Source organism: Borostomias antarcticus (genome assembly GCF_949987555.1).
Source record: "Borostomias antarcticus genome assembly, chromosome: 18".
Classification (NCBI taxonomy): Eukaryota; Metazoa; Chordata; class Actinopteri; order Stomiiformes; family Stomiidae; genus Borostomias; species Borostomias antarcticus.
The window spans coordinates 4030834-4043333 of record NC_140251.1 but is presented as its reverse complement, the minus strand read 5'-3'; the positions used below and the strand labels follow the sequence as shown (position 1 = coordinate 4043333).

The following is a 12500-nucleotide window of genomic DNA, read 5'->3' as shown; positions in this document are numbered from 1 at the left end:
TGGTTTGCAGCCACGTAGAGAGGTATATCATCGGGGTATGGTGTATATTTACTCTGATAGTGGCAGATGAAGGGTAAGGGGATGTGACAGAAGAACGCAGTCAGGAAGTAGCCTGGCCCCGTGGCATTCCTCTGAAGGGTAAAGCAGTCCGTCTGATTTGCAGGCAGCGATGATGTCACAATGTTGGTGAGATTGTAGGCGGAGCCGTCAAACCAGCGGGGCTTGCCCTCTTCCTGTAGAGACAGATAGCATAGAAGGCGCTAACATAAACATACACTGGCTGTTTGCCGCCATAGATGAAGCCTATTGTTACCCTCCCATTCAGTAAAAAAAACATCTGCATCCCATAATACTGCATTACAGGCAGTCGTCAGCAAACGTGCAGTGTCATTGTTGATCAGTCATCATCTTTAGATTATACACAAACACACCTCCCCTTTAAGGAGTGAACATAGCTGCTGGCTCTGAGCTTTCGACGTTTATAAAGTAAACACCTTCATGCTAACACACACATAGTGCCTCTCTGAAAACTCACACACACTGCTACTGCTATGGCTACGGATCTCATGAATGTGATCTTGTAACTCTCTAGAATAAGCTTGGCTAGTCTTGATATCACTTCCGTAAATGCCATAGTGGAATACTGAACGATTCTCAGACCAGTCTTAGGTGGTCGGAAGTAGCGGGACTCGGTTACCTCCTGGTCATTGAGTGCAGTCCACAGCAGCAGCAGTGCATTGTGGGTAAGCAGGTGCGAGGAAATGAAGAGGAGGTCTTCCTGGTTTTTCAGATCAGCTAGGTGAACCCCGTTGCCCATGGCTCTGCAGGCGTTCTGGGCGTCGACCCAGGACAAACCCCTCCTCTTTATGTTGTAGCAGCTCCTCCCACTCGCCAGCCAGCCGATAGGACACTTAGCTGGGCAAAGAAATGTCAATCAGTTAATAGTTCTGAAAGTCAACAGTCGAGAGACAGTAAATTATATGTGTGTATACATTTGCTGTACCTGTTTCCATGCCAATGTTGATTCTCTGTGTTAAGGTGACATCGAGGTCTGTAAAAGATGTGGTCACCCTCGCCCGGACGCCATAGCGTGTCCCAGGCAGCAGACCCTTCACTGCGTACCGGGAGTGTGTGTGTGACGATGAGTGTGTTGGGAAGGTATGTGTGAGAGTTTGTGAACTGGTGTGGTATAGACTGAGAGCAGTGAGGCTCTGTCCTCTCTGGAGTTCACAGTTAAACAGAGCTGTGGTGGTGGTAGTCTGGACATGGAGAGAGGAGAGGGGGGCTGGGTCTACAAACGGAGACCAGGAGAGACACAGAGAGGAGAGAGAAGAGACCACCGTAGTTACAACGCTTATACTTATCTCATGACTAATCTATTGTGAAATAGTCAATACTGTAATTTTGTCCTGTACTAAATGTGTGCTGGCAGTTATGGGTCGAAGGTCAAGAGTCACCAATGTGGAAGGTCTTGGTCTCCACTGTGGCATTGTGTCTGATGGCTCTGAGTGTGATGTCATATCCTCCTTGGTCCCAAGCCAATGGCAGCAGCATCTTACATTCGGGAGAACATGCCGAGCGATGTACAGGATCCAACCACACCTAGGAAGAGGGGGATAGAATCAGGTGCGTTCCACAAAATTCTGGGCCCTAAACATTAACAATCTTTGTGGGCCCCCTCCCTAGGATTTTTACACTTAGACACAAGCCCCCCCCCCGAGACGACCCCCCCTGAGACGACTCTGTCACTCCCCCAATGCGTGACACTTGACAGCCCTGTCAATCCTAACAAATTCCAGGATTTTCAAGGGCCCCCTCCCTACTGGGGCCCTGGGTAGTCTGTTTCACCCCCCCCCCCCTTCCCCTGGAACGCCCATGGATAGAATATGTCACACATCTCTCATCAACGCTGACAATAATGTCATCATAGCACCCAGATCGTGACGAGAGTGTCCCTCTACTCTCTACACCGCCACCAATAGCAGTTCCCCAGAACAAACATGCTGTCAGCTGTCATCATACGCTAGTCTTCTTGTGTTCAGACCGTGTGGTTTCTTGTGGTCCTGGAAGTGACCATGTAGAGCTCTGTATCTTGACTGGAAGGGAAGTGACCAAACGCAACTTCAACCCCAACAGGCCCAGGCCACTCCCCGCAGGACAGACTGACCACCTGAGAACGAAAGACAGTGTGCCTGTCACTGTAAGTGTAAATATATATCCCTAACCCTAATTAAGTATCATGTAATATAATGAAACTGTTCTTCGATCAAATTCTCTCCATATGATTAGATTACCGTATGCATTTACTAATGAGGCAGCTGCAGCTACCTGAATAGGTTGATTAAATTCCTGCTAAGTGGTTTCATGTAGCAGCTATGGGACAACTTGAAAAAACACTTCATTCAAACACGTAGTCTAAATCACATGAAAAAAAACAACCAATGCCTCTCACCTGACACAACCCCGCAACAAACCAGATAGCCGTTCCCATGAGGAATTCTGTGTTCACTTCATCACTGCGAACTAAAGCCAAGTCTCCTGAAGAGAAACTGAATCAATGAGTTGTGTTGTGAGAGATCATCCGATACCTACGGCTTCAGTCTAGATACGGAGGGTAGGCTAGGCTACCGACACCCGTGCCTAAAAGCTGAGACGCGTTTTGGATAGATTAGGCACCGATAGGGTTCAAACTCTCCAATTGACGATTTCAACCTCTGCCACAGTTGCTTATACAGTTCCATGAGAGTAGATTACATTTCGGAAAGAATACGGGTGGCGTCGCAGTTCAATGTTGATCTGAGATGAAACTCCCTGTCGCGCACGCAGAAATCTCAACTTTGAATTTAGCGCGCTCCCAGCGGCGCAGGCACCTCGCAGCGTCTTTCCCAGAAGTGGAGGCTCGTGTGGAGGCGCTTTGCCAGCTAGAGACTGTGTGAGAATGTGCGTGTTGTATTAGTGTATGTATGTGTGTGTGTGTGTGCTCAGTCCAATTTGTTCTGGCTCTGCCGACCTTTCCTCTTTGTCCGAATAAGAGCAGGTCACCATGACGACCAGGGCTCCTGAAGCTCCAGAGCTGGGCTCCTGAAGAGAGGAGAGAGAGAGGAGAGGAGAGAGGGAGGAGAGTGGGAGCATATGAGAGGAGAGGAGAGAGGGAGGTGAGTGGGAGGATAGGAGAGAGGGAGGAGAGTCTGCTGAAGGGATACGAGTAGGGAAGATGAGAGGAAATCTGAAGTCGTGAGTTAGAGAAGGAAAGAAAGAGAGTTAAACGCACAATCTCCATGCAGCTCAGTTAGTAACCGTGAGTCACGCACACGCTCTGTGAGGATCAGGACTCACCTTTGCGCGTCAGTCAAATGATTCCCAGATCCACTGACTGGAGGATGTCACTGCTGCTCACAGGATCATAATCTGCTCACCAATCCTGCTGTGTGTGTGTGTGTGTTTCATGGGGTAAATAAAAACTGCAACGCAGCGTGTGTGTGAGGTGTGGTAGAGCCAGTGTTCATGTGTGTGTGAGGTGTGGTGGAGTCAGTGGCAGTGTGGAATGTGTGGAATGCGAAGCAGAGAAATGATTGACAGATCATTGGCGGGCCAACTGTGATGAGGGGTTCCGCGCCTAGACACCGAGGTCAGGACTCACGAGGGGGCAGACAAAATCTAATATCCTGCTACGCATGCACACACACTCACGCACACTGACGGAGACTCCTACACACTAATAAAACATTAGGCGTGACACATAAACAAATGTCAGCACTAAAAATGCTGCATCAGGAGTGTGAGTGTGTGTGAGTCCAGGTTCCTGGGTAGATGGGTTCTTAGTGTGTGTGAGTCCAGGCTCCTGGGTAGATGGGTTCTTAGTGTGTGTGAGTCCAGGCTCCTGGGTAGATGGGTTCTTAGTGTGTGTGAGTCCAGGCTCCTGGGTAGATGGGTTCTTAGTGTGTGTGAGTCCAGGCTCCTGGGTAGATGGGTTCTTAGTGTGTGTGAGTCCAGGTTCCTGGGTAGATGGGTTCTTAGTGTGTGTGAGTCCAGGCTCCTGGGTAGATGGGTTCTTAGTGTGTGTGAGTCCAGGCTCCTGGGTAGATGGGTTCTTAGTGTGTGTGAGTCCAGGCTCCTGGGTAGATGGGTTCTTAGTGTGTGTGAGTCCAGGCTCCTGGGTAGATGGGTTCTTAGTGTGTGTGAGTCCAGGTTCCTGGGTAGATGGGTTCTTAGTGTGTGTGAGTCCAGGCTCCTGGGTAGATGGGTTCTTAGTGTGTGTGAGTCCAGGCTCCTGGGTAGATGGGTTCTTAGTGTGTGTGAGTCCAGGCTCCTGGGTAGATGGGTTCTTAGTGTGTGTGAGTCCAGGTTCCTGGGTAGATGGGTTCTTAGTGTGTGTGAGTCCAGGATCCTGGGTAGATGGGTTCTTAGTGTGTGTGAGTCCAGGTTCCTGGGTTTCTAGATGGGTTCTTAGTGGATATTTACAGACCTCACAGCCTCACCTAAGGGGGTTTGGAGTTGTGGGAAAAAATTGAGACACAATGAGACACATTTCAGTGTTTTATTGGGCTATATAATTTAGAAATACAGATGCAAATGCAAACTAATCAAATAAGTAATTAATTTAACAGTTTTATATGGAAACCTACTTTGATTGTCCTAAGGCACCTTTTATCAACAACATAACATCATTTGATTTCCTAACTCAAGTCAATTGATATAAAATACAACCATGACCTCAACTGCTGTGGCTAAAGCATAATATGAACTGTTTATAAACGCAAAACGACAGATATCCCCCTTCCTAGTACTAGACGTCTCAGTCGGAAGCGCTAGACATCCGCCTGGGTTCACACAGCAGACTGAATAATAATAATATGAATAATAATAATAACGCAGACTAAAGTGCAGACTCAGCTCCTGTACATGTCTGGTTGAAGCTTAGCGACTGGGTCTCAGCCCCTCCCCTCTCCGCTCCTACGCCCTTCCGTCAACGCTAAGACCCGGACTCTACATTAGTACAGCAGCTCACGTTCTCTAGACTAGCCGAAGCCCGGGACATGGCTGCTTAAAACATTCATTACTTAATGCAGCCTAACCCCTCTCTGTTCATGATGTCCTTGGGAGTGTCCTCGCCCACGCCGTGTCTCTATCTGTCTCACACCGCCTCCTAGTTCCACTGACATGAGCAGTCTAGGGGCTCCTGGAAGCTGTAGTCCACTAGTGTGGAGTTGCGCGAGCAGTACAGCGTGATGGAGCGAGTCTGGAGACTACTCTCCCTGCAGCATTTACAGAACCTCGCGTGGCTGTTGATGTTGAAGTTAAATATGGTGGCGGACGGACACTTCCCGTCACAGGAATACACGGTCACCTGGACGAGAGAGAGAGAGGAGAGAGAGAGAGAGAGAGAGAGAGGGAGGTTAGGAGAAAAGGAAGAGGCGTTTTGAAAGGGACGTTTTGAGTGTCTCTGTGTTTCTGCCCGTCTCACCGGTGCGTTGCTCCGGCAGTCGTCTTTCCTGATGGTGGTGCGGATGGCGACTCGTTTACACGTCTTACCGTCCTCTTTACCTACACACAGGGGCGTGGACATGCAGAGAAATACGCTGAGACACGCATGGAAGCACACACACACACGCACACACACACACACACGCACACCCACACACACACACACAGATGAACACACGCACACACAGACAAACACACACACAGGCGCACACACACACACACATGCACACACACCCACACACACACACAGACAAACACACATACGCGCACACACAAACGCACACACACACACACACACACACACACACACACACACACACACACACACACACACACACACACACACACTCAAAGCTCTGATCCTAAGCCATAGGGCCCTGTCACTCTCACACACTCAGAAGCCTATTGACCGGAGCTCATTGTTGCCCAGCAGTGGGGGCTCCCTTTGATTGACAGCTGGATGACCAGGGGGGGCAGCTCTCACGCCAGAGCTCCAGTTCTCCCATTGGCTCCTGACCTGAACTGGACCTTACATTCTAACCAATCAGTGAAGCCAATCAGGGACACAAAGGGATGCCCAAGATGAATGGAATGTTTTGCAGTGAAGGCAGCACCATAGAGGCCGTAGCATGGCACTGAAATCTAGCTAACAGAATCTCAATATACTACTATACGACTGAGAAACAGAATCTCAATATACTACTATACGACTGAGAAACAGAATCTCAATATACTACTATACGACTGAGATTCACTACGTGATTCTGTTAACTATAGATGAATATATACAGTGCATCTGGAAAGTATTCATATCTCTTCACTTTTTGCACATTTTGTTATGTTACAGCTTTATTGCAGAATGGATTAAATAAAAATTCTACACCCAATACTCCATAATGACAAAGTGAAAAAAAAAAGTTTTTTCTTTTTTTAAACATTTTTGCAAACATATAAAAAATAAAAAAAAATCACATGTACTGTACATACAGTACTCACTCCCTTTGCTATGACACTCAAAATTGAGCTCAGGTGCATCCAGTCAGGCCTTTATGGTAGAGTGGGCAGACAGAAGCCTCTCCTCAGTAAAAGACACATGCCAGCCTGCTTGGAGTTGACAAAAGGAACCTGAAGGACTCTCAGACCATGAGAAACAAAATTCTGTGGTCTGATGAAACCAAGATGGAACTCTTTGGCCTGAATGCCAAACGTCATGTCTGGAGGAAACCAGGCACCACTCATCACCTGGCTAATACCATCCCTACGGTGAAGCATAGTGATTTCAAAAATATTTTTTTTCACTTTGTCATTATGGGGTATTATGTGCACAATTTTGAACAAAAAAACTAAATCAATTTTGGAATAAGGCTGTAACATATCAAAATGTGGAAAAAGTGAAGGGATATGAATACTTTCCGGATGCACTGTATAACTATATACAGTATCTACCATGAATAATTATGGGACTGTTTGCATGTGAGTTATAATGTGATTTAAAGTTAAACAGATAGACAATGAGAGAGAAGTAGGAAAAAGAGAGAGAGAGAAAACCAGAGACAGGAGAGAGAGAGAGAGAGAGAGAGAGAGAGAGAGAGAGAAAGACCTACAGCATACATAGTTGTGAGCTTGTGAGAGTGTGTGTGCGTGTCGCGAGGCGAAGGGAGGTGAGTCATGGCGGGAGGTGGTGGTACCTGTGTCACAGTTAGTACTACCAGTGGGGGTTACGGGGTTAACGGTAAACGGTAAAACACCCACTCCAGAACCTGGGAGCGCCGTCAGGAACACGGCCGGCCGGTTAAGAGAACGTTAGGAGAACACACAGGGTTAACGCTTGCTTCAGAACACACAGATGAATGGTTAAACACACAGACACACAGAGGATTGGAATCAGTGCAGCTGGCATGCACGTGATTCTGCCAGCCAGACAGAACAGTCACTTAGTGTCAGACACTAAAGCACAGCTCAGCAGGGAAAAAACTCCAACCTCTGCACCATCGCACATTCTCATTGGCCAATCTCTAACCATCGAGCACTCCCATTGGCCAAACTGCAGTCACCCCTAAAGCAGGCAAGCAGAGCCAACTCCACAAAGAGAGAACTTATAGCGAAGTGTTTAATGGTTTAAAAAAACAAACATACAAATATTTATATAGTATTTAATATCATACGTTCCATATAATTTCAGCATGACAAGCTCCTCCTTTAACATGGCTAAATAAAGGTAAAATAAAAAATTAAATTAAAATGCATTATCTTCCATTACTCAATGCTTAAACAATGTAAGACCAGTGTCTGAAGTAAACGGGGTCTACAATCTCAGCCATTTAAAGATCTAGAGAGCCCCACCCCCCTCAAGCGTGGGATTCTGGGTAGGTATTGTGATTAGGCCAACCACAGGCTTTATAACTCCGCCCTCTGCTGCTACAGGCCACACCCCCCAACCACTCAGCCAATAAGCCCATCCACTGCCAGGCAACAATGCGGCCACCCGTCTGATTGACAGAAGCGAGAAGCGAATGGAACCGTCGACTTACATGTCTTGCAGCAGCCGTCCACGTAGCTCTGCACCACACCTCCGTTCTGCAAAGGTCAGGAGGTCAGCTGGAGGGCAACGGGGAGAGTCTAGTCCAGACAGAGGGACAGACAGACAGCCCAGACAGAGGGACAGACAGACCTAGCCCAGAGGGACAGACAGGCCTAACCCAGACAGAGGAACAGACAGACCTAGGCCAGACAGAGGGACAGACAGACCTAGACCAGACAGAGGGACAGACAGACCTAGCCCAGACAGAGGGACAGACAGACCTAGGCCAGACAGAGGGACAGACAGACCTAACCCAGACAGAGGGACAGACAGACAGAGGGACAGACAGACAGAGGGACAGACAGACCTAACCCAGACAGAGGGACAGACAGACAGAGGGACAGACAGACCTAGGCCAGACAGAGGGACAGACAGACAGCCCAGACAGAGGGACAGACAGACAGAGGGACAGACAGACAGACCTAGCCCAGACAGAGGGACAGACAGAGGGACAGACAGACAGACCTGGATGCATTCGGTGTCGTTGAAGGGCGGGCAGATGACCCCGGAGGCCAGCACCACCGCGCCCACGCCAGTCTCCATACAGTCATACCTGGTACAGTTATCAACCCAGGAGCTCCCCGCCTACACACACACACACACACATGCACACACACACACACACACACACACACACACACACACACACACACACACACACACACACAGTGAGTCAGATATGTGTGCTATTCGCAAAGACAAGTTTTGGTGGTGCGCTTGTGTGTGTATGCGTGAGTGCGTGTGTGTGTGTGCGTGCGTGCGAGCGTCCATGCATATGCCTCACAGTGAAGAGTTCCATGGTTCCGTTGTCGTTGGTGAAGGTGCAGGAGACGTTCTTACAGGACCCGCAGCACACCTGGGAGTCCGCGGACGGAACGTACACCTGGTGCTACACAAGGGGGGGGGGGAGGACATGAGACTGGAGCTCACTGACAGGGCCGGGACACTTTAGGGGGGGGGGGGGGGGGGGGGTCAAATATCCTCGTACCGGACCACACTTCTGAGTGCAGTTGACCGTAGCGACATCCATGGCGTAGAAGCCGGTGTGCGTGTCTTTGTGGTCCAGACACTGGACAGTGTAGCACAGCTCTCCCTCGTAGTACTGGACCAGGGACTGGCCTGGACTCAACACCGTCACACCCTGGAACACACACACCTCCGCCCTCTCTACGCACACAGACACGCACGCACGCACACGCACACACACACACACACACAGACAAACAAACAAACACATAAAAAAGCACAGCAATCGTGAGCATGATAATAAATGGCTTGAACAGCTAGAGAAGTACTATAGTGTGTATGCGTGTGTGTGTGTGTGTGTGTGTGTGTGTGCAGAGCACTCACGGCAGGTGTAGCGGGGACACCCACAGTTACTGCTGCTGTCTGGCACCTCCACCTGCACCTCCCCCTGAGAGAGAGAGAGAGAGAGAGCAGAGAGAGAGAGCAGAGAGAGAGAGAGAGCAGAAAGAAAGAGAGAGAGCAGAGAGAGAGAGCAGAGAGAGAGAGAGCAGAGAGAGAGAGAGCAGAGAGACAGAGAGCAGAGAGAGAGAGAGTGAGAGAGAAAGAGAGAGAGATCAGAGAGAGAGAGAGCAGAGAGAGAGAGAGCAGAGAGAGAGAGAGAGAGAGTGAGAGAGAAAGAGAGAGAGAGAGAGAGAGAGAGAGAGAGAGCAGAGAGAGAGAGAGAGCAGAGAGAGAGAGTGAGAGAGAGCGAGAGAGAGAGAGAGCAGAGAGAGAGAGAGAACAAGAGAGAGAGAGAGGGCAGAGAGAGAGAGAGAGAGAGAGAGCGAGAGAGCAGAGAGAGAGAGAACGAGAGAGAGAGAGAGAGAGAGAGAGAGGGCAGAGAGAGAGAGAGAGAGAGAGAGAGAGAGAGCAGAGAAGGTCATGTCACACTGTCTTCCTGTGGCTCAGCAGATGGACGCCCTCTGCTAAGTGCTTTCTGACGGGCTCTACCGTGTGGCAGGACCAATCACTTACCACCTGGCAAACAGGCAGAGAGCTGTCCTCACACTGGCATTCTGGGAGAGACGGAGAGAAAGGGTCAAAGGTCATGCGTCGGTGTACAGACTAAGTAAACTGTAGTTAACTGTAGTAAGTAAAATGTGTGTATGAACGTGTGTGTGTGTGTGTGTGTGTGTGTACCACAGTGGCGTTGGGGGCAGCAGTGTCCAGGGACGGTGGTGTGGACCATGGTAAGACCAGGGTCACAGCTCAAAGACAACTCGGGACACAGGTTGACATCACACACTGTGGACATGAGAGGACAAGCTTGAGTTTGAGTACTGACAGGACAGGACAGAGACATTCAAAACAAACAGGGATACATATAGTACTTCTAGTTTAACATGAATCCTCCAGTGTTGCTAGTTTACCACAGTGGTACTGGGGACAGCAGCTCTTGGTTGTGTTGAGATCCACAGCTAGTATCTCCCCGTTAGAGCAGGTTGGGACTGGTTCGATACACGACTCACACACTGCAGAGAGAGAACACACACTGCAGAGGGAGAACACACACTGCAGAGAGAGAGCACACACTGCAGAAAGAGAGCACACACTGCAGAGAGAGAACACACACTGCAGAGAGAGAACACACACTGCAGAGAGAGAGCACACACTGCAGAAAGAGAGCACACACTGCAGAGAGAGCACACACACTGCAGAGAGAGCACACACACACTGCAGAGAGAGAACACACACTGCAGAGAGAGAACACACACTGCAGAGAGAGAGCACACACACTGCAGAGAGAGAGCACACACTGCAGAGAGAGCACACACACTGCAGAGAGAGCACACACACACACACTGCAAAGAGAGAGCACACACTGCAGAGAGCACACACACACACACTGCAAAGAGAGAGCACACACTGCAGAGAGCACACACACACACACTGCAGAGAGAGAGAACACACACACACACACACTGCAGAGAGAGAGAACAGACACAGTACAGCACCAGGCCTCGGCAGTAGATGAAGAAGGTCCTAGAGATGTGCTGATGGCCAACCTTAACCGGACATGTTTGTGGAGAGGACAGAGAGGAAGTTGGGCCGTACCACACAGGAAGGAGTAGCAGCAGGACCTTTCCTCCCGGACCTCCACTAGGAACTGATCTTCTCTGCAGTCAGGGGCGGTGACGGGGGGACACGCCGCGGGGTTGCACTCTGGGACAGACCAATCACAGCACGGTAAAATGAGATGAGGAAGGAGCACGCGTGCACATACACACACACACGCTCGCGCACACACACACACACACAAACAAACAAACACGGGTCAGCCCAGGACTCACCACATCTGTACTCTGGACAGCAGGACAGGGCGCTGTAACCAATCACTAGGCGGTTCCCGTTCTCACAGGGCGGAGCCTCAGTCTCGCAGATGGTCAGATTACACTCTGAAGGAGACAAAGAGAGCAAGAGGGTCAAGAGCGATGGTTTTGAGAGCCGCAGAGAATTCTATTGCGCTTATGATAAATGGACTGCACTTATATACTGTGGCGATTTTATCCAAAGCGTTTTACATTGGCCTCTCATTCACTCATTCACTCACACATTCAGTGACATGGCTGTTCGCTTGGGACCAAAGGGTTTTGTGTTCAAATCCCAGCCGGTCTAGGTACGGTCAAGACCAGCCCAGTGGCCTTGTGGTTAGAGTGTCCGCCTTGAGATTGGGAGTTTGGGGGTCCGAGTCATACCAAAGACTATATAAAATGGTACCCATTGCCTCCCTGCTTGGCACTCAGCATCAAGGTTTGGATTGGGGGTAAGAGTCCAGGGGGTGTACTTGTACATCAAGCTGCCTCACGCTGCCCTATGGGCCACTAGGCTCCAGAACCAATGGTTCTCAAGGCTACTTCCTTACTAGGTACAGTGTCTGGGTTCTCCCGGTACTCACCGCAGATCTTCTTGGGGCAGCAGGCCCCCTCCTCCAGCACATCCAGGACGTACTCCCCCTCCCGCTCGCACAGCGGCGCCGGGCCGGCGCTGCAGTCGGGTTCCACCGCCACCACGGAGCCGTTCTCCATGCAGCTGTACAGGCAGCACCCGCGCGCGGAACCGTTCCACACCTCGCCGGGGGCACGCGGGGAACCCTCGTTGTCCGTGCACACTGAAGAGACCCCAAGAGACAAGTTTTTTTTTACGGGGAGGTGATGACTGACCTCGCACACGCACACGCACACACACACACACACACACACACACACACACACACACTCACCGCACTGCTCCTCTCTGACGCAGTAGGGGGAGTCTGCTCGGTGGAGCAGGGTCCCGCCGCGACACACACACTCCTCCCGGACGTAGTCGCAGGTGGTCTCCTCGTAGTACTCCCGGTTCTGACAGGTGCGGCTAGCGCACGTGCTCACGCACGGACGGTAGTCTTTACCTGCCGGACAGCGCAACGCTGCGGAGTGAAAAAGGAGGTTGT

The 12500-nt window shown here is 50.2% G+C and overlaps 2 protein-coding genes across 2 annotated transcripts in view; both read right to left on the bottom strand.

The window, feature by feature from the left end:
- The window catches only part of ptprq (protein tyrosine phosphatase receptor type Q), a gene marked incomplete at both ends in the record, with an annotated part of 45192 nt that extends 42701 nt beyond the window's left edge, over positions 1-2491 (bottom strand). The window contains 4 exons of the mRNA XM_084452377.1: positions 53-233; positions 698-915; positions 1458-1602; positions 2453-2491. Coding sequence (XP_084308503.1) covers positions 53-233; positions 698-915; positions 1458-1602; positions 2453-2491 — 583 coding nt within the window. The remainder of the gene's footprint in view (positions 1-52; positions 234-697; positions 916-1457; positions 1603-2452) is intronic.
- A 2655-nt stretch (positions 2492-5146) lies between these two features.
- otogl (otogelin-like) overlaps positions 5147-12500 on the bottom strand; it is a gene marked incomplete at both ends in the record, with an annotated part of 30848 nt that continues 23494 nt past the window's right edge. Inside the window, 14 exons of the mRNA XM_084452376.1 lie at positions 5147-5347; positions 5465-5544; positions 8016-8061; positions 8531-8650; positions 8850-8954; positions 9054-9232; positions 9416-9479; positions 10046-10086; positions 10211-10315; positions 10441-10542; positions 11126-11233; positions 11362-11466; positions 11967-12179; positions 12291-12476. Of these exons, the coding sequence (XP_084308502.1) occupies positions 5147-5347; positions 5465-5544; positions 8016-8061; positions 8531-8650; positions 8850-8954; positions 9054-9232; positions 9416-9479; positions 10046-10086; positions 10211-10315; positions 10441-10542; positions 11126-11233; positions 11362-11466; positions 11967-12179; positions 12291-12476 (1655 nt within the window). The remainder of the gene's footprint in view (positions 5348-5464; positions 5545-8015; positions 8062-8530; positions 8651-8849; positions 8955-9053; positions 9233-9415; positions 9480-10045; positions 10087-10210; positions 10316-10440; positions 10543-11125; positions 11234-11361; positions 11467-11966; positions 12180-12290; positions 12477-12500) is intronic.